This window comes from Talpa occidentalis, unplaced genomic scaffold, assembly GCF_014898055.3.
Source record: "Talpa occidentalis isolate TD23 unplaced genomic scaffold, MPIMG_talOcc4v2.1 talOcc4.7, whole genome shotgun sequence".
Lineage (NCBI taxonomy): Eukaryota > Metazoa > Chordata > Mammalia > Eulipotyphla > Talpidae > Talpa > Talpa occidentalis.
The window spans coordinates 99,673,957-99,693,978 of record NW_023605083.1 but is presented as its reverse complement, the minus strand read 5'-3'; the positions used below and the strand labels follow the sequence as shown (position 1 = coordinate 99,693,978).

General features: G+C 46.3%; 2 protein-coding genes across 2 annotated transcripts in view; one reads left to right on the top strand and one right to left on the bottom strand.

The window, feature by feature from the left end:
• The window catches only part of TOP3A (DNA topoisomerase III alpha), a 29,836-nt gene extending 19,704 nt beyond the window's left edge, over positions 1 to 10,132 (bottom strand). The window contains exons 1-6 of the mRNA XM_037491781.2: positions 9,747 to 10,132; positions 4,290 to 4,349; positions 3,390 to 3,463; positions 2,521 to 2,596; positions 1,815 to 1,923; positions 60 to 203 (exon numbers count right to left, since the gene is read on the bottom strand). Of these exons, the coding sequence (XP_037347678.1) occupies positions 60 to 203; positions 1,815 to 1,923; positions 2,521 to 2,596; positions 3,390 to 3,463; positions 4,290 to 4,349; positions 9,747 to 9,926 (643 nt within the window). The 5' untranslated portion in view covers positions 9,927 to 10,132. The remainder of the gene's footprint in view (positions 1 to 59; positions 204 to 1,814; positions 1,924 to 2,520; positions 2,597 to 3,389; positions 3,464 to 4,289; positions 4,350 to 9,746) is intronic.
• A 292-nt stretch (positions 10,133 to 10,424) lies between these two features.
• Positions 10,425 to 18,068, top strand: SMCR8 (SMCR8-C9orf72 complex subunit). The gene is made up of 2 exons (XM_037491609.2): positions 10,425 to 13,294; positions 17,603 to 18,068. The coding sequence occupies exons 1-2, from the start codon at positions 10,935 to 10,937 to the stop codon at positions 18,054 to 18,056; spliced, it is 2,814 nt and encodes a 937-aa protein (XP_037347506.1). The 5' UTR covers positions 10,425 to 10,934; the 3' UTR covers positions 18,057 to 18,068.
• The last annotated feature ends 1,954 nt before the right edge of the window (positions 18,069 to 20,022 follow it).

Here is a 20,022-nt window from a genome sequence, read left to right as displayed (position 1 = left end):
CATAACCCCACAGCCAGTGTGCCATGTGGAGCCTCAGCAGAGTTGGCCCAGCTCCTCACCAATTCTCAGGTCCAGCTCCTGCCTCACGTCCACAGCATCGCTCACTCTCTGATCAGGCTCAGTGAGGTTTTCACAGGCCGTCCTGACGGCTCGGGGGGTAATCTCAGAGAAACGGGCTCTCAACACCTGCAGACTGGGCTTTACTGCAGAACAGAAAGTCACTGAGATTAAGGTCAAATCACATTGCCCTACTGATTATAAAAGGCTTGCATTTCTTAAGGCCCCTTGAGTGAAAGGTAAACCACTTTGAGAAAGCTGCCAGCTACCCAGTTTTACTGATTAGGTTAAATTAACGACAAGTTGTCTAAGAGGGGAACTTCACTATACCACTAAACTGAGTGTTGTCACAAATAGTGGTGGAGAGAATTTTAGCTAACAGAGAAACTTCTGGTTAATGGTGAACCTTCTGAGACTTTACTATCACTAGTTCTCCTAGACCTTTAGGGAAAAGAAAAATGCTAATTGAAAGGTAAAGGTCAAGTAAAAGGTCCTAGGAGGGAATTTTATATCCTGCCACAGAAAAAGTACAGGACACATTGTCCCTGAAGTTAATGCTCTTAAATCCCAGGAGTCATTCTGGTTTCATTTTTTTTTTTAAGATTTATTTATTTATTATTTATTTATTTTTTAAAAAAGATTTATTTATTTATACAAGCACTGGGTACAGTCACAAGCGTGGGAGGGTGAGAGAATTCACCAGAGCCAGAGCGGGGAACAGAACAGGCAGAAGGACTGAAGTACACTGCTGAGGGGAGCAGTGGGCACGGCAGGAGAGGTCTGCACGCCATGTGGGACCCTTGCTGGTGGCCGGGGATCGAACCCGCGTTGCAGAGGCTGAGGGCAGCTTCACAGCCCAGCACTCAACCGCTGCACCACCGGGGAGGCCCTAAAGATTTATTTCTTTATTCATATAAGAACTGGGGTACAGGCCAGAGAAGTGGGGGGGGGTAAGAAGATTCACCAGAGACAGAGTGGGGAACAGAACAAGCGGACCCACTGAAATATACTGCTAAGGGGAGCAGCGTGCGAGACAGGAGAGGTCTGCTGCGCCATGTGGGTAGCTCCCTGCCCGGGGATCGAATTCGTGCTGTGACTGCGGACAACTTCATAGGTTGCATCTTAATCCCTTGCGCCACCAGGGAGGCCCTCATTCTGGTTTCAAAGACAAAAACTAGGGCAAACGGCCAACCTCCACTTCACTCCCCTTGAAATCCAAGAATAGTCTGTGCATCACTTCCTTCAACTACCTGAAATCGTTAAACTTGTCAGAGCCATTTAAATTCACTTCAACAATTATTTGTTAATGTTTAGGTATTAAACAAAGAGTATAAAAGATTAAAAATAGATCATTCTAGAATTATTCTTCATACTTTACATATAATGTATACCTTCTCTTGAAAATATTAAATACATATTAAAAAAATAGAATGTATTCAGTCCCATCTCTCTGCAATCTACCTGGAGCTGACCCATAGCAAGCCCTGGACCACAGCGTGTATGCCACTTGCTAATATGTTTAGTCCTCCTGCAGCCCTAGGGAGTATATCAGATTGGCCTGACTTTCCAGATGAGGAAGTCAAGGGTCCCAGGGGTTCAGTGACTTGTTCTAGGACACATAGCTGTTGAGAATGGATGGATTCAGGAGGGACAGTATTCAGGGAGGAATGCAGTCACAGCTACTCACGCACATATACAGGAGAATAATCTATCTATCTGATCACAAAGCATAGAAACTCAGAAGCAGCATCACTTACCAGCCTTGCACACATGGATAACCTCAAATCCAATATTTTCACCTTCTCTATCACAATCAGTCCAGATCACCAGGACCTGGCATTGCTGCGTCTCTCGTTCCAGAGTTTTCTAGTTTCCAGAGGGGAAAAAGCAATAAGAACACAATCCATAGGGTAATTACTAGAAATTTCCACACTAAAGAGACCTAACTCAACATTAATGATATCCCTGGAGTATGCCAACATGATGAGAAAAAGATATCAGAAAAAACTATGCTGAGTGGCTGTAGTATAATCCTGCATCTTGGAGTCACAGACACATGAATGAACTTCTAGAAGACTGTGGGTTCAGTGCCAATTGTGAAACCTAAAACTCAGGTCCAATGTACACTTAGAACTCTAATGGTTCTGGATACACCTGGTTAAAAAATATTAACCCCTAATACAGTTTCATCCCATGATTCCCCGATAGCAGAGAACAATAGGCACCCTAACTGCTTAAGGACTTGCAATTTGCTGTCAAACTACCACTTACACTTTATAGTCTCTTCATTCTAACTAGAGAAGGGGTGGGAGCTAGAATTAATTTCACAATACTTATTTAAACAACTACTGTTCACAAAAAGCCTTATTTCAGTCCATTGGTCACTTAGTTTTAATGGTTTCATTTATACAATGAATGGGATTTGTTCAATTCCAGTGCCATATGTCTTCCAAAAAATCCTACCTTGATATCTACAAAATTCTCTGGGCAGTACTTTTCAATTTCTGCTTCAAAGAGGACAAGGGGATTGCAGCTCTGCCTAGAAAAGAAATGATAACACAAAAATTTCTACCTTAATACGTGACAGTCCTCCATCTTAATGAGAAAAAATTGTTCCAGTGAGCTTGTGGATGGGTCCCCAATAGAAGTACCACATGAAAGTGCCAGAGGATTCAAAGGGAGACTTTACCCTCTGCACAATGTGATTTCCACTCACAACAATTTACAGGAGCTGCAAGAAATTCTGGAACCCTTTTACACATATCTACCATAGGATAAATGCACCCTATTGACTGTATGTAAAAAGATCTTGGAGAGAACACACCTAAAAGCGGCTGTTTATTTTAAAAGTTCACAATGAATCAGTTAAGCCTTGCTATGATTTCTATGATTTATGTCCCTTCCCTCCCCAGTTCCCATGTTGAAATCCTAATGCCAATGTGATAGTGTTAGAAGGTGGGGCCTTTGGGAGGTAATGAGGTTGTGAGAGTGCAGCCCTCATAAATGGGATTAGTGCTGTTAAATGAGAGCACACAGAGCTCCTTGTAAGAGGACATAGTGAGAACTTAGTGGTCTGAAACCTGGAAGAGGGTTCTCACCTGGCACTGCTAGCACTCCAATCTCAAGCTAGCGTCCACAACTGGGAGAAATAAATTTTTGTTGTTTATAAGCTACTCAGTCTCTGGTCTTTTGTTACAGCAGCTTGAATAGACTAAGACAGTTATCCTGGTATTACAAATTATATGATAAGATCAACATGCCTCAAAATTCCTTTAATATTTCACAACTTACTGTAATAATCAGAAAGTTCTTCCCCCAGGAATTGTACTGACCATTTGCGATACCGCATCTGGAAATCATGAGCCAGCAAATGTCCAGAAACTGAAGTCATTATCATGGTAACATTCTGAATAACAAAGTCCAAGTTAGTCTTTTAGCAATTCTATTTTGCCAAATCATTCAAATGAAAGGGAGAAACTTCTATTAAAGAAAAAAAAGTGAGTGACTGCCAGGGGTGGAGAGGGGATAGAGGAATGAATGAAATGGTGTAGCACCAAGAATTCTGGGGCATTGAAAATTTCTTCAGCTTCAATAACAAATAACAACGATGTGTTTAGTAAAAATGTAAACTACAGGCTTTAGGTGATTATGTAGGTTCATCAAATGTAAGAAATGGGGAGGGCAACATATGTATTGGAGCAGGAATAGATGGGAAATCTCTGTACCATCCCCTCAATTTTGCTGTGAACTTAAAATTGTTCTTTAAAAAAATTAAGTCCATAAAAAATAAAACAAAATTAAAACTACTTGCTTGGGAAGAAACTGAACATACATATATAATTTTTGGAAGCCAAAAGGTGTCGTAATATAATTACCATTTGAATTCTAGTACCACGATGCCTTTTGTATCATTAAAATTTCAAACTATTATATATTAGCTTCTTTCTTTTTATAAGAATCTTGGATGACTCTATATTATAGAGAGATCTCCATATAAATTTTAAATGATGACTTGTAACTAGGCATCTTTAAGTTACAACAATTATTTTTAAAAGACAGACATGTCCTAATTCCTCTTGAGTGAAGAACTCTAAAATCTAATTTAGAGAGACCCTATAGTAAATAGCTATTCCTTTTAGCCAGAAACTAAAAAGCTCAAGGACTGTACATTAATATAGCACATGGATCTGAAAATACACTTCACCCGTATGATGGAAATATGTAGCACCTACCTGGCCATAAATATGATAATCAAATTCATATATTTTGTTAAATTTTGAAAGTCCTTCCCTCTGTAAAAAAAATAAATAAAATACATAAATTACACAAACAACAAATGAGTCTTCAATATCAAGGTCAAGAAAAAAAATCTGATAAATGGGATTAAAAATATAACAGTACTGCCTATAGATTAAAAACTAGGCTATATTACTAAAACCACTTATTAAGTGGCCCCTCAGTTATAAGCTTATGCCTAATAGAGTTCATGAGGCTTTTATGGCAGAAGGGTAAACTTGACAAGATGCTACTAAAGCATCTTTTTTTTTTTTAGATTTTATTTCTTTATTTTTGCGTAGAAGAGCTGGGGTGTCGGCCAGAGGTGCAGCAGGTAAAAGGATTCACCAGACAGAGTGAGAAGCAGAGCAAGCAGATGTACTGAAATACACCTAAGGGGAAAAGTGAGTGAGACAGGAGAGGTCTGCTAAGCCTTATGTCGGTTAGCTCCTGGCTGGGGATTGAACTCAGACCATAGAGGTGACAGCACTGAGATTTAACCCCTAGGCCACCAGGGAGGCCCTAAAGCATCTTCTTATAGATAAGAATGGATTTATCCAAGTTCACATGATATATTACTGGCAGAGAAAGGATCAGAACCCAAGTCTCTAGCTAATGCTCTCCTTCCCCACACATCTCTACTGTTTCCTGGCCACACAACTGCAGCAATAATAGTGGTGACAAGAACCTCTGTTTCACAAAAACTCACAAATACACGTGAGTTTCATCTTCAGTTTTGCACAGAAGACAAGAGGCCATCGGGGTACTAGGGAAATGTTCAAGGACCAAGAAGGATTATTGTCAAGAAGATTCTTCTTCAACATCACAAAGACAGATTTTCTGACTATTAATGAGGTTCTCTGAAGCACAAGGGCAAATTTTAAGAAGAAACTTATTTTATTAATTGTTACTTAATAGTCACAGGTCTAATGTTGCTAAGAAAAGAAATTCCCCTCTGCAAACTTTGTTTGTTAAGCCCCTTTAAACAGAGAACAGAAATCATCTAATAAATGATTTCTAAATTCTTTTAAAGAAAGTATTGAAGCCTTCCCTGGTGTATAACCAGATTGAAGCACTCTGGCTGCACCAAGGCTGAGTCTTGCTAACTTTCTGAGTCCAGCCTGAGTGGCTCCTGAAGTCTCTTGGGTCTCTTTGGAACACAAGTTTAGAAATTGCTATCCTATCCTCTCTGGATAAATTACCTACTTAATAATGTTTCTGTGACCCCAAGTCCAGGGTTCCCCCAGTCTCCTCCACCAATGATTAGTCCTGAGGATATAGAAAGCTTTTCCAGACATTTCAAACTTGTCTCCCTGTAATTCACATCTGAGGACAGGAGGCAGCTATGTGCGAGACCACCTCTTAGGAGAGTCGCTCAGGGGGATGGGCTACTCCCAAATGACAGCAGAGACAAAGAAAAAAATGGTACAAAGACCAAGAATGTAGCTTTTATGCTGTCTTTTGCAATGCTATCCACTCTTTTTGTGTTTTAAGTACAAGTCCCATTTCTTCTAAGCACTCTTTAGGAATGACCACATTGCTGCCACTAAATCTACACAGAATTCTTTTTTAAAAAGATTTCTCATTCTGAATATAAAAATAAAACTGTAAGAAACTGTACTCACATAGAAAAAGATCTGTAAGTTATTCACCATGGTTACTGTGGGTGGTGCAGTGGGGTGGTTTTTTTGCTATACAGTGGTTTTCTCTGAACAACTATAATAAGTACTACTGATAAAGAAAATGGAAAGGTTCTGACTTTTGTTAATGTTTTCGTAAATTTCTTTCATCATATATATGTATCTGTGTGTTTAAAAATCTTTTCCAATAATAGCTGAAAAGATGTCTACTAATCTATCAAAATAATTTATTTTCAGCATTCTCTTTCCATTATTACTGAATTTAATTATTTGCTATTATAAAGTTGCAATGAGTATCCTTTGACTCTAAGTTATGACTGTATTTCTCAGTTCCTCTGTCAGAATTTAAGTCCCTTAAAGGGCGGGATTATGTCATTCAATATACATCTACCATGTGATTTTCATGTAGTAGGCCCTGTTTGAGGTATAAACAGAACAGGACCTGTCACTGTTCTTAGGGAGGTACGCACCACGAGCAAGATGGACAAATAGCTAGATAACTGAACCATGAGTGCGATCATCTAGAGAGGTGAAAATGCATCTGGACACAAAGAAAGTAACATATGGAGAGGACACTCAGGAAAAACACCATATTGAAAAATTAACTCAAAATAGAACAATGATACAAATACAAAAGCGAAAACTCTTAGAAGAAAATACAGGGGCAAATCTTTTATGACTTTGATTTTGCAATGGTCTCTTAAATGTAACAATAAAAGAATTATGACAAAAGACGAAAAAATAAAAAAGTAGACTTCACCAAAATTAAAACCTATTGTGCACCAAAGAACATTACCAAGAAAGTGAAATATTTGCACAGAGGAGGAAATATTTGCAAATCATTTATCCAACAAGGATGCAGTGTCCAGAAGGTATAACTTCAACAACAACAAAAAAAAACTTAATGAAAAAATGGGCAAAAAACATTGATAGACATTTTTCCAAAGAAGATACATAATAACCAACAGGTACATGAAAAAATTCAAATTTGTGGGGCCTCCCTGGTGGTGCAGCGGTTGAGCGCTGGGTTGCGAAGCTGCCCGCAGCCTCTGCAGCGCCGGTTCAATCCCCCGCCACCAGTTGAGGGTCCCATATGGCGTGCAGACCTCTTCTGCCGCCCACTGCTCCCCTCAGCAGTGTACTTCGTCAGTCTGCCTGCTCTGCTCTCCCCTCTGGTTCTGGTGGATTCTCTCACCCTCCCGCGCTTCTGACTGTACCCAGTGCTTGCATAAAAATAAATAAATAAATAAATAAATAAATAAATAAATAAATAAAAAGGAATTAAAAAAAAAAGAAGACATGACATTTAAAAAATAAATAAATAAATAAATTTCAAATTTGTGGATTGTGAATCAAAACTATTAGGGGACCTCTGGCCTGTACCCCAGCTCTTACATGCATAAATAAATCTTTAAAAAAATAAAAATAAACCATTAGGGGATATTTCACACCCATAAGGATGGTGATGAAAGAAAGGAGGGAAGGAAGAAAAATAACAAGTGTTGGCAAAGATATGAATGATGTGGAGAACTTGGAATATTGTTAATGAGAATGTAATGTTTTAACCACTATAGAAAAGTTGGACAGTTCCTCAGAAAGAAAGACACAGAGTTAACTTATGACCCAGTATTCCTATTGCTAGGAATTTATCCAAAAGAACTGAAAACAGGTCTTCAGATAAAAACTTGAACTTGAATGTTTATAGTAGCTCTATTCATAACAGTGAAAAGGTAGAAATAACCCAAAAGCCCATCAACTGATAGATGGATAGACAATGTCATTTATACAATGAGATAGTCATAAAAAGGAATGATGTACCAATACATGCTACAACATAGATTCAAAAACATGTTAAGTGAAAGAAGTATGATACAGAAGGCCACATATTGTATAATTCTTTCTATATGAAATATCCAGAATAGGCAAGCCCATGGGGGCAAAGAGTAGATTAGTGGTTTCCAGGGGCTGGGGAGAGTGGGGAATGGTGACTGACTGTTGAACAGCTATGGGGCTTTTCTTTTGGTGTGATAAAAACCTGGAACTAGATAGAGGTGGCAGTTGCATGTGAATATACTAAATGTCACTGAATTGTACACTTCAAAATGGTTAAAGTGGTAAGTTTTCTATTATTTTAACACTTACTGTAAAAAACACAGTTCCCCAATACCTTCATGATCTGACTGAACTGCCTCTTGCTTAACTCACTGTCTTCCACTCTCACCATTCTGCAGTCTTAATTTCATAGTTTTTGAAAACATAAAGCTGTTTCAAGCCACTGGGTTGTTCTTTATACATCCTGACTTTCCTCTCTAAAGATGGATACTCTAAAGATGTAGCCTGACTATACATCTTTCAAGACTTAGCTGAAAGATTCATCAAGAAAACATTTAGAGACTCTCCTGTATTCCAGACACCACATTAGGCACTGGTAATAAAACAATGAACAAAATAGACACAGTCCCTTTCCTTTGGAACTGAGAGTTCAAGGGGTGATGAGGGACATCAAGTGAATTAACTGTACAGTGCATTATTTAACTGTAATTGGGATGTGCCTACCACTAGAAAAGGGTGGACAGCAGCATATCACAAAGTATCTCACCCAGTTGCGGGGGAGAGGAACATGAGGGAAAGGTTCCTCAGAGAACAGATATTTAAACAAAGTCCTGAGAAGAAGCACACCTAACTATGGTGGTGGACTATGGGTGCTTTGGTGGTGAGTATGCTATGGTACCAACACCTGAAGGAGGGAATCCTATACTTCCAAAATACTAACAATGATGTAAACAATGTTACAGCAATCATTTTTTTCAATAATAAATAAACAGAACCCTGAAAGATAAAGAAATTAGTTGTCAACGGGCCATTCTCAAGAGGCCCAGAGCCCTAGATGTAGGTGAAACCAAGGCGTCTGGTGAGAGTTTTCAGGACTGGAAAGAGGTGAAGTTCTCAGCTAGCACCCATACAAGTTTGACTGCTGCTCCCTCTAACCACATACTGGGATATCTAAGTGTTTTGGGACTTTGGAGAAAAAAAAATAGAACAGGAAACTTAAGCCCCTAACATTTAGAAATGATTCCAGTAAATAATTACAGGATCCACCTTTGCTATTTGATTTTCCTGCACAATTTTTAAGGCCTCTGTGTCACTTTCTTTAGGAAACCTTTTCATACCTTCCTTCCTTTGGGCTTCCAGTGCCTGGAACACCTTCTTATCCCTTCCTTGACTGACTCTAAGAATTAGTTTGTATGAGTAAGATCAGGGCCCAAAACTTACACATGTTGCCCTGTCAGTAGGGACTTACAGACTATAAAGTTAGTGGGGCTGCAGAACCCAGAAGGTGGGTTTGGAAAAAGGGGAGCGCTGTTCATCTAGGAATGATTGGGCAGGGCTTGAATGCCGAATTAAAGGAGTTTGGTAAGTGGTTCCCAATTTAACTGAGTTTCAGAATAACAAGGGAAGAATGTTAAGATACAGACTTCCACCCTCTCAACCCAGACCCGTAGGATTGCCCCCAGGGGGTTCAGAGATCTGACAGGTTTGGGAACCATTGCTATGGGCAAAGTGGAACAAAGTTTCCAAGCAAATGAGTGAAGCGTCCTAACGACATTTTAAAATGTCCATCAGTCTGACGAAAAGGCCGAAGGCCACTGTAACCGTCCCAGCGAGGCAGTGAGGAACCAGAAGTGGGAGAAGTCGCCTTCATCTCTATTCCCGTCGCTCTCACTCGGCGGGCCTCCTTCAGGAGGAGAGCAGATCAGAAATGCACCTCCTTACCCGCCTCATGCGACCATTGGACAGCAGGTCGGCGATCCCCTTGGCCGCGTCATTTTTCTCCGCCACACAGAGGATTTTCCGTACGCCTCGGAAGGCCACTTCCATGGCGGCGCGGGACAAGGCTCGGTTTCCGAGCCGTTGCAGCCACCGGGGCGAGTAGCGGGCAACAGGGAAGATCATCCCTAGGCCCGGCGCCCGCCGCCGCTCTCTGGGTGCCTACGCATGCTGGGGACGCCGGCGGTGAGATCGGCCAGGCGTCCACCCTAAAGGAGCTACATAGAGCCGCGGGCACCACCACCTGCGCTCCAGCCGCCTCCCACCAGCCCGCCGCGGCCCCTACACTTTCTACACCCCTGCGGTCCTGGCGCCAAACCCCTCACCTCCCTATCCCTCTTCCTCCCGCTTTCTCGAGCCACTTCCGCTCGGCGGGAGCCCAACAGGACTGCGAACTACAACTCCCAGAACGCCCCGCGCTCCAGGAGCTCTGCTCCCAGCATGTTTTCGCTCTCTCGCCCCACTTCCTTCCCTTTAAGACGTTTAAGACGGTGGTTGGTCAATCTGTTCCGTCTCGGGAGACGTCACGGGATAGTCCCGCCCAAGCTTCTTTATAGCTCGCATCTTTTCTCCTCCTGCTCGGAAGTCTAGGCAGACACTTCCGGGTCACGCGGCTCCGCTAATGCGAGTCATGTGATACCAAGATGGCGGCGCCGCGGTAGCTGGTCCGGGTTGTGGCGTCCTAGGAGCCGCGACGGTTTCTGCCCTAGGGCCGTGGGAGTGGCAACGCTTAGCCGGCTCCTGCGGCGACACGTAGTCCTGCGTTAAGCTGTCGTTCAGGGCTAGGGCTGTGGCTGCTGCTGTCGCGGTGGGTTCGGGGGAGTGCCAGTGACCTCGCTGCAGGTGCCTTTCGCCGCCAGCGCTCGCCCGAGGAGGAAGAGGGCAATTGGCCTCCTTGCTCTTTTGTACCTGCGGAGTTCTTCTCGGCCCCTGAGGGCTCCGAAGGAGCTGCACCTCGAAGGGGTTTGCCAAGTTGGAGTCCTCGGATGTGTGAGAGGCAACCTAGTACCTGTGGGCTCGCAAAGAAGATCGCAAGGACTTTGCTTCCTCCTTCAGACGCTTGGCTTCCCCGCGTTGATTATCCCCGCATTCATTCTCACTTCCTCTCAATGTTCTCTTCATATATCTGGAAATATGATCAGCGCCCCTGACGTGGTGGCTTTCACCAAAGAGGACGAGTATGAGGAGGAGCCTTACAATGAGCCAGCCCTGCCCGAGGAGTACTCGGTGCCGCTCTTCCCCTTCGCTAGCCAAGGAGCCAACCCCTGGTCCAAACTGTCCGGGGCCAAGTTCTCTCGGGACTTCATCCTTATTTCGGAGTTCTCTGAACAGGTGGGACCCCAACCCTTGCTAACCATCCCCAATGACACCAAAGTTTTTGGTACCTTTGATCTCAACTACTTCTCCTTGCGGATTATGTCTGTGGATTATCAGGCCTCGTTTGTGGGCCACCCACCTGGTTCTGCGTACCCCAAGCTGAACTTCGTGGAGGACTCCAAGGTGGTGCTGGGAGACTCCAAGGAGGGCGCCTTTGCTTATGTACACCACCTTACCTTGTATGATCTGGAGGCCCGTGGCTTTGTGAGGCCTTTTTGTATGGCTTATATCTCTGCAGACCAGCACAAAATCATGCAGCAATTTCAGGAGCTTTCAGCTGAATTTTCCAAAGCTTCTGAATGCTTGAAGCAGGGCAACAGGAAAGCATTTGCTGGGGAACTTGAAAAAAAACTGAAAGATTTGGATTATACCAGGACAGTGCTGCACACAGAAACAGAGATCCAAAAGAAAGCCAATGACAAAGGCTTTTACTCCTCTCAGGCAATTGAGAAAGCCAATGAACTGGCCAGTGTAGAGAAGTCCATCATTGAACATCAAGACCTGCTGAAGCAGATCCGCTCATACCCTCATCGGAAGTTGAAGGGGTCTGATTTGTGTTCTGGGGAGACAGAGCACATGCAGGAGCAGGACTACCAGGCAGTCACTACCTCTAACCCTGATGAGTCTGTTGACACAGACCTTTACACCTGCAGACCAACCTATACCCCCAAACTCATCAAAGCAAAGTCCACCAAGTGTTTCGACAAGAAGCTAAAGACCTTGGAAGAACTCTGTGACACTGAGTACTTCACTCAGACTCTGGCTCAGCTCAGCCACATAGAGCACATGTTCAGAGGAGACCTCTGTTACCTCCTGACCAGTCAAATTGACAGAGCACTGCTGAAACAACAGCAGGTAACAAATTTTCTCTTTGAAGACTTTGTGGAGATCGATGACAGGGTGGTAGAGAAACAAGAGAATGCAGCGCCTAATCCCAGTCAAGATAGGCAACCTCCCAGGTTTCTAGAAGAGTATCCTATTCCTCAAGTGTTGATTAGCGTTGGCTCTTACAAGTCCAGTGTGGAGTCTGTGCTGATCAAGATGGAGCAGGAACTTGGAGATGAGGAGTACAAGGAAACAGAGGTGCCAGAATTGAGCAGTTTTGACCCACAGGAGAACCTGGATTACCTGGATATGGATATGAAAGGGAGTATTAGCAGTGGTGAAAGCATTGAGGTTCTAGGCACAGAGAAGTCCACCTCTGTGCTGTCTAAGTCTGACAGCCAGGGGAGTCTCACGGTGCCATTGAGCCCCCAGGTGATCCGGAGCAAAGCAGTCAGCCACAGGACCATCAGTGAGGACAGTATTGAAGTCCTCAGCACCTGCCCCTCTGAGGCCCTCATCCCTGAGGACTTTAAGGCCAGCTACCCAAGTGCCATTAACGAAGAAGAATCGTATATAGATGATAGTGAGGGAGCCATCCACTTCCAGGCAACCATCAGCCAGGAGGAGCTGGGTGAGGCAGAGGAGGGCAGCTTGGGAAACCCCCCTTTACAGACAGATTCCTCCTGCTGCATTGGGAAGGAGAGCGACAGTCTGCAGGTGCCACTCTCCACTCCAGCCCACACTCTCTCTGATGAGGATGGAGTGGTGAGCATTCCCCCGCAGCGCTACAGGCAGAAGGACCAGGGCTTCCATGTGGACTTCACAGTGGAAAACACCAACCCTTCTTCCCGAGACAACAATTCCGAAGGCTTCCCTGCTTATGAGCTGGACCCCAGCCGCCTGCTGGCTAGCAGGGATGTCAGTAAGACCAGCCTGGATAACTATTCAGACACTACCAGCTATGTGGGCAGCATAGCCTCCACCAGCTCAGACAGGACTCCCTCTGCTCATCCTGCTGGCTCCTCTTCGGAGAGGCATAAAAAGAGAGCTGGCCAGAACGCCTTAAAATTCATCCGCCAGTACCCCTTCGCCCATCCAGCCATCTACTCTCTGCTCAGTGGGAGGACACTGGTGGTCCTGGGGGAGGATGAGACCATAGTCAGGAAGCTCGTGTCTGCGCTGTCCATCTTTGTCCCCAACTACAGCCGCTGTGCCAAACCGGTGAAGCACTGGGTTTCCTCCCCGTTGCACATTACGGATTTCCAGAAGTGGAAGCTTATTGGCCTGCAGAGGTAATTGCTTACAGGTGGTGGGAAGGGTCCTGTCCAGTTGGAGATGGGCCTTCAAACGCTCTCCTTCTGGGTAAGGTGAACAGTTGGTTTGAACCCAGGATCGGGAGGTCTGGCTTTTGACTGGGCCCAATACCCACTCGCTGTTAAATTGAACCAAATTTTCCCCATTTCTGACTTTCTGTTTCCTTGTCTGTCTCACAAAAGGACTGCAGTTAAAGCTGCAACCAAGGGTTTAACTAGTCTGTCTGCGGAAAGGAAATGCTTTTCTAGGATTGTTTTTTGCTACCGTTCTTAGTTGCAGGTGGTTGCCAACCCTGGTTTGCACCCTGCTGGGTCAGAATTAGGTGGGAGAATTTTTTAAATCACCGATTCCTGGGCCCCATTCCCAGAGATTCCCACTCAGTTTGGTGTGGGGTAAGACATGGAGTTTATCTGGTGTACAGCAAGGTTTGGGCACGACTGGACTTGAAGGTCCTTGCTGATTCTTTTGGCCCTAGAGGCTGTCTTAGTGGGAAATGGAAGAGCCAGTCCTTCTCCATCTCTTTGAATGCTTTTTTTTCCTTTGAATGCTTTCTCTTTCATTTCCCCTTGTCACCTGTACTTTAATGGGTTCTTTATTTTTTCAAAAAACACTTGCAAATTGTCTGGCTCACGGGACTCTCCCTCAACACGTGTCCTGTCCTATTTCCCATTCCCTTTTCTTCACCCTGCTTTGCTGTCCTGTAAAACAGAGGCATCGAGCCAGGTGGTCTTTGGAGTCCCTGCTGACCTGCATTCTGGCTACATAGGAATACAAAGGGATTTCTTTCATTGCCATCAGGCATCTGTGTTTTTCCTCATTTTCCACCTTTCCCTTTACATAGGTCCCCAGTGTGGAGATCATCTTCCGAGTCTCCTTGTGTTTGCCTCTTTATGGAAGTCACCAGGGCCTGCCCTGGTGACTCTTGCTGCAGTGGGCTTGCCGCCCAGGTTGTTTTAGTAGGATTCCAGCAAGGGAAGCTTCCCCGTCATGACTTGTATCACTTGTTGAGACGCTGCCCCAACCATGCTGGGGGTGTTGGGGCACCTGCTGAAGGAACCTGAGCAAGGCCACTGCTTGGGAGGAATTCATATTCCAGGAGGACAGTGACCAGAGCCTTGTCCCACAGCGAGATGAGAGTTTTAGCAGTGGACGCCGCGTATGTTGTAAGAAAACGGAGGGAACAGTTTGATGATGCGTTGGAACTGTATCATAAAATGCCTGGAGAAGGTCTGGGATCTTTGGCTTGAGTGACTGGGAGAGTGAGGTTGCCATTGTGGGGGAAGGGATGGCGTGGGGATTTGGAGAGTTGTGCCTGAGACCCCTGGGCCAGTCTGGTGCTCAAGATCATTGATAATCCTTGGAGTCCTTGCAGGCCGATGCAGCCTCCAGGCTGGGTGGGTTAGAGGGCTACACGGAGAGCCCTGTGGGCCCTGACCTCCTGCTGGGATCCTGTTCCTCGGCTGATGCCAGCCCAGGCCCGCTTCTCTGCTCTCAGCTTGAACTGTCTGTCTCCGGGAGGGAAGGGCTTTGTAGGGATTGCTCATTGCTACTGTTCTTGTTGGTATAATGTGTTTGTCTCCTCAGACACAGCTTCTCTTCTCCAACTCACTCCTCTCACCCCAACCCTTGACTTGTGTTTTTGTTTTTGTTTTTTTTTTAATGTCAAAAGGTAGAAAACCTAAATACACATCAATATGTTGACATCAGCTGGCTTATCCAGGACCAGCTTTGGAACGGTCTTGCCCTTTCCAGAGGCTTTCTCTGAACTTCCCTCCTAAGAATATGCCAGAATGGCAGGAGGGTTCCACTCTGCTGGGAAACTGACTGGAGTGTTGTGTTGAGAAGGGTTCTGAGGTGGGGCTGCATTGCAAAGATTGTTGCAATCAATTAATGAAGTTTCTGTGGATGTGGGAGAGCTGAGCCTCAAAGTGGGCAGTGTATTTGGCACTCTGAAGCACCCTAAAAAGGTGTGTGAGGCAGTCAGAGTCCCAGACCAGCCCTACCACTGTCCGCCCATGGTGAGCCCTGGGCAAATCACTTAGATTTTTTCTCTTCTGAGAAAATAAGAAGGTTGGATCACTGAATGATCATTTGCCAAATATTTACTGAGAGATCTCAAGTGCCAGCTGCTGTGCCCAGTGCCAGAATCATAAGGTGAGTCAGCCATAGTGTGACCCGTGACAGGGCAGGCTCAGCCTTCATGGCCCGCCCTCACTCCAGCCCCAGCTCTGTCACCACCCTGTCAGCTTGACTTCTCCAAGACGGTGAGACTGTTTGTATCTGCAGACAGAAGCTGACGAGGGCTACCCTGTGACAGCTGATGTCTAAGTGCCGGGTAAGGGTGAGCATCACTCTGTACGCTAGCAGGACTCAGCGAGACAGGCAGGCTGGGCGGCTGGAGCTGAGTGTGGCCCTCACTGGCCAGACTTCAGAGCCTTTAAGCATTGGTCTGTCAGAAGTGACAGGGGAGATCTTTCCAGGGAATCCCAAGTGGGAGAGTGTCTCATCACCTCGTCCACTACTCCTTGAACCTGATGTGCAGATGTTGGGAATTGGAAACATCTGTCTCCACAGGGTCCTGCTCAGGCATGAGTATGGTAGGCATGGGTTGGAGCCCTTGTTTGCATGGGGATGTGTCACTGCAGGGTCCACTGAAGGGGTGACATGGAATGGAGACTAGATTTGCTACAGCTCACCTGGAGAAATCCTGGGAGTTGAGCAGGGAACAAGGAGTATCATGAGACGAAGCCTGTTGGATTGTGGTCCATGGCAGTTAGAGAGGAGGTGGTGGTGGTCTGAGTTCAGTCCTGGTGCTGCCACTATTAGCTGTGTCAATCTGGACCAGTCATCTCTCCTTCATTCATGTCTGTGAATCGGCCTGATAGCACCTACCATGCAGAACTGTAGGGAAAGTCAGTATCTAGGTGTGTGACTGTGCCTGGCCCTTAGATGTGCTTGGACTGGTGGACAGGTGGTGAGGCTCTGTCTTTTCTTCTCAACCAAACTTGGTAAGCTATATAGGAAAGTAACTCCCTGGAAGGAAAACATATTGTGAGATCACATTGGTGCCAAGCGCCTGTCAGTCTTTTAATTTCATTTATTTTTTTTTTACATTGATGTTCATTCTCCTCTTGGGTGTAATCCCCATAAAGTTCCCACCACCAGGACACCCGTGAACCATCACCATACTCTCTCGTGCTCTTCCCTCCCCTGTTTTGATCCCTCTCTCTCCCCCACCCCTAATGAATGGCTCTGATTTATAGTTTGTCTGCTAGTTTTGTCTTTTTTTTTCCCCTGATCCCTTGTATGGTTTCCCTGTATTCCTCTTATAAGTGAAACCATCTGATATTTCTCTCTTCTGACTTATTTCACTCAGCATAATCCCTTTCAACTCCATCCATGTTGCTGCAAATGGCATAAGTTTATCTTTGACGACTGAGTAATATGCCATTGTGCATATATACCACATCTTCTTGAACACAGTACCTTAGGTCTGACAAGCCCTAAATCTCTGTGGGGCAATCCCAGCTTCCTTGGAAAACTGTCTAGAGGTGTTAAGTTTTAAGGAGCAGCATGCTAAGGCTCACCATTCCCTCCTTTCCTCTCTGAACAAACCTTGCCAGCCTGCCTGATGTGCCAGGCACAGTACCAGGCATGAGGTCAGGAGGACAGTCAGATATAGCCCTGGGTCAGCAGAAGCTCCTTGTCCAGTGGGAGAAACAAGAAGTCACACAGCAGTCACCACACTGGTCAGCGCCAGGCTCTCTCCTAGGTACCACTCATTTTGTCTCCACAGTGACCTCATGAGGCAGGAGCTGTTATCTGTCATAACAGCTTACAAATGAGGCTCAGAGAGGTTCAGGAAGAGACCAAGGTCACATAGCAAGAGAACAGAGGAGGGACTCAGGGATTGCTGTATAAGGTTTCTATTGGTGTAAACAAGCACAAAAAGGAGGGCAGGGTATTCTGGGCAGGGCAAATTGGCCCATGATTTTGAAGCCCCACGGGAAGCTTGACATGACTATAACAGGGAAGGAACAGATGAGATCTCAGAGGCCAGCAGGAAGCAGGTTGTGAATAGCCTTGTGGGCCACATCCAGGCACTTGAACTTGGTCATAAGGGACGTGAGGAGCCCTTCAAAGATTGTGAGCAGATTTGTCTTCTAGAGTCAGTGAGTATTGGCAGGATGGGAGCTGGCCTGCAGACAGGAAGGCCGATCACCAAGCTTCTGCCTCCATCTTCTTTGCCCTCGCCCTTCCTCCTGACCTTGGTCTATGTATTTCAGAGGGGCATCACCTGCTAGTGCTGGCACCCTCCACGCCCTGAGCCGCTACAGCCGCTACACAAGCATTCTGGACCTGGACAACAAAACCCTGCGCTGCCCCCTCTACAGAGGCACCTTAGTGCCCCGGCTGGCAGACCATCGCACTCAAATCAAGCGGGGCAGCACCTACTACCTGCACGTGCAAAGCATGCTCACCCAGCTCTGCTCCAAGGCGTTCCTTTACACCTTCTGCCACCACCTGCACCTGCCTGCCCACGAAAAGGAGACAGAGGAACTGATTGCTAGCCGCCAGGCAAGCTTCCTGAAGCTGAACCTGGGTCTGGTGAATGAGGATGTCAAGGTGGTCCAGTATCTGGCAGAGCTGCTGAAGCTGTACTATATGCAGGAGTCTCCGGGGACCAGCCACCCCACGCTCAGGTTTGACTATGTCCCCAGCTTTTTGTACAAAATCTGAGGTCAGTCCTAGCCACTGTGACCAAGACCTGTGACTCAGGGTACGGGGAGGGGAGGGGTTGGCAACACCAGGCAGTCCTCTGAGCTGTTTAGACTTCTGGTGTCATCAACGAGAAAGGAACCAAGGTGGAAGCTGTGGTTCACAAATGGCTCCAGGCAGCTTGCGAGTTGAACTTGGGCCAGGACAGGGTTTGTTGGGGTAGCCTGGTGCTCTCTGAAGGCAGCTAGAAGGATAGTAACAGCTCACTGCTCCCTGGTGAGGAGTGGCCCTGGGGCTGGGTTGGGGCTCTTGGCTTCTGTAGGACTGGTGGCCAGGACAGAATGAAGCCTCCTTGGGGTGGGATGAGAGGCAGGAAGCTGAAGCCCAGACGGAGGAGCATGCTGACCACATTCAGTTCCAGCAGACACTTCAGTGGCGAAAATCACAGGAAGCAGCCAGTTGACTGGAATGATTTGGTGGAAAACAGGAAGACGAACATTCATTGCCTCATTCAGACCCCGATGGGGGCCCTTTGTTAGACCTCCTAGAGCCCATCATCCCAGCAGATGCCCTTCAATGAGTGGGAAGGAGGGAGAAAGGGCTGCCATAGCTGGGTGGCAGGAATGTACAACCTTTTGAGCCCCAAGACTCCAGAGCGATCGGGGGCACCCTGTGCTTGCTTGCTCGCCAGGCACAGAAGTACCATGAGTCGGCCTTGGAATTGACTCCCAGGGGTCAGCGGGAGTGACAGCATCACTCACCCAGTTGGGCATGAGGGTTACTCCAGAGATGGGGAGCTCGGGAGGCCAGGCAGGGCAAGGTGCTGGGAGGCCATCACCGCTGTGTGAGCAATGAAGAGCTCTTCTGACCAGAGTTGGCACTGGCCTTTTGGGGATGGTCTGCTGACACGCTGGGACTCGGCAGAGGTCACACCCATCTTCTCACCCATAGCAAACCTCTGCAACCACTTCACTACCTCTCACAGGGTCTCATGAGCATGTGGCAGCTGGTTGGTCTGGGGGGGCACAGCTGGTGATGATAACTCATGGCAGGGATCTAGGAAGGAGGAAGGCTCTTGGTGTGGATGTCTTTGTGGATCTACCTCTGGGAGTCTGCAAAGTATACACCTCACTATATTTCACCCCACCCCACCTGCTTCCCTGCCCAAGGTGCGGGCACCTCGCCACAGCTCATCCCAACCTGTACTCCTTTTTTTGTTTTGTTTTCCCCTCTGAATAAGGAGAACTCTTGGTATTACTGTTTAATTTGTTCTAAGAATATTGTGATAAAACAGACCTGGAAGTGGTTGCTCGTGGGCACGCGTGTGCACGTTGGCTGGCACCGTGTTCTGTGTAATTAGGATCCTGCTGTTGAGACCTGGTCTGCCTGTCAGCTTTGTGGCACTCCAGTGAATTCAGGGAGTTGGGGAAGGGAGATTGTGGAGGGGAAGCAGAAACTCCTGGTGACCAAGGAGGGTTTGTGTCATGTCGGCCCATGGGCCGTTCTCACCCAGGTCCTTGGCACAAAGCCCAGCCTGTTGGCTCCTGGTCGTCAGCTCTGGTCAGGCCCCCAGCCCCCGCAGAAGATGTGTGAGTCTGCTCTGAGGCTGTGACTGGGAACTTCTGTGGCAGATGGTGCTGCCTACATCTCCATTTCCTTCGTACCTGTGCCCTTTGCTTATGTTCACACACACGCGTCGCCAGGAACATCTTGGCAGCTTTTAAATGTGAAGTGCGTGTCTGTATGTGGGGAAGGCTGCATAGGCAGCCTGTTTCTGTCTGTGGCTCCCCTTCTGTTACCACCTCTGCTCCCTCGTGTTCTAGATGCTTCCTTTTCTAATCAGGTGGCTAATTGCTGTCTACTTGGACCACCAGAAACTTGACCTTGTGACATTTTATCTCCAAGGGAAGAAAGGTCTGTGGGGTCCAAATGAAGAAGTGGAAAGTAACCATGGGCAGCGCCTTTGCTATTTGTTCCTGTTTCACAC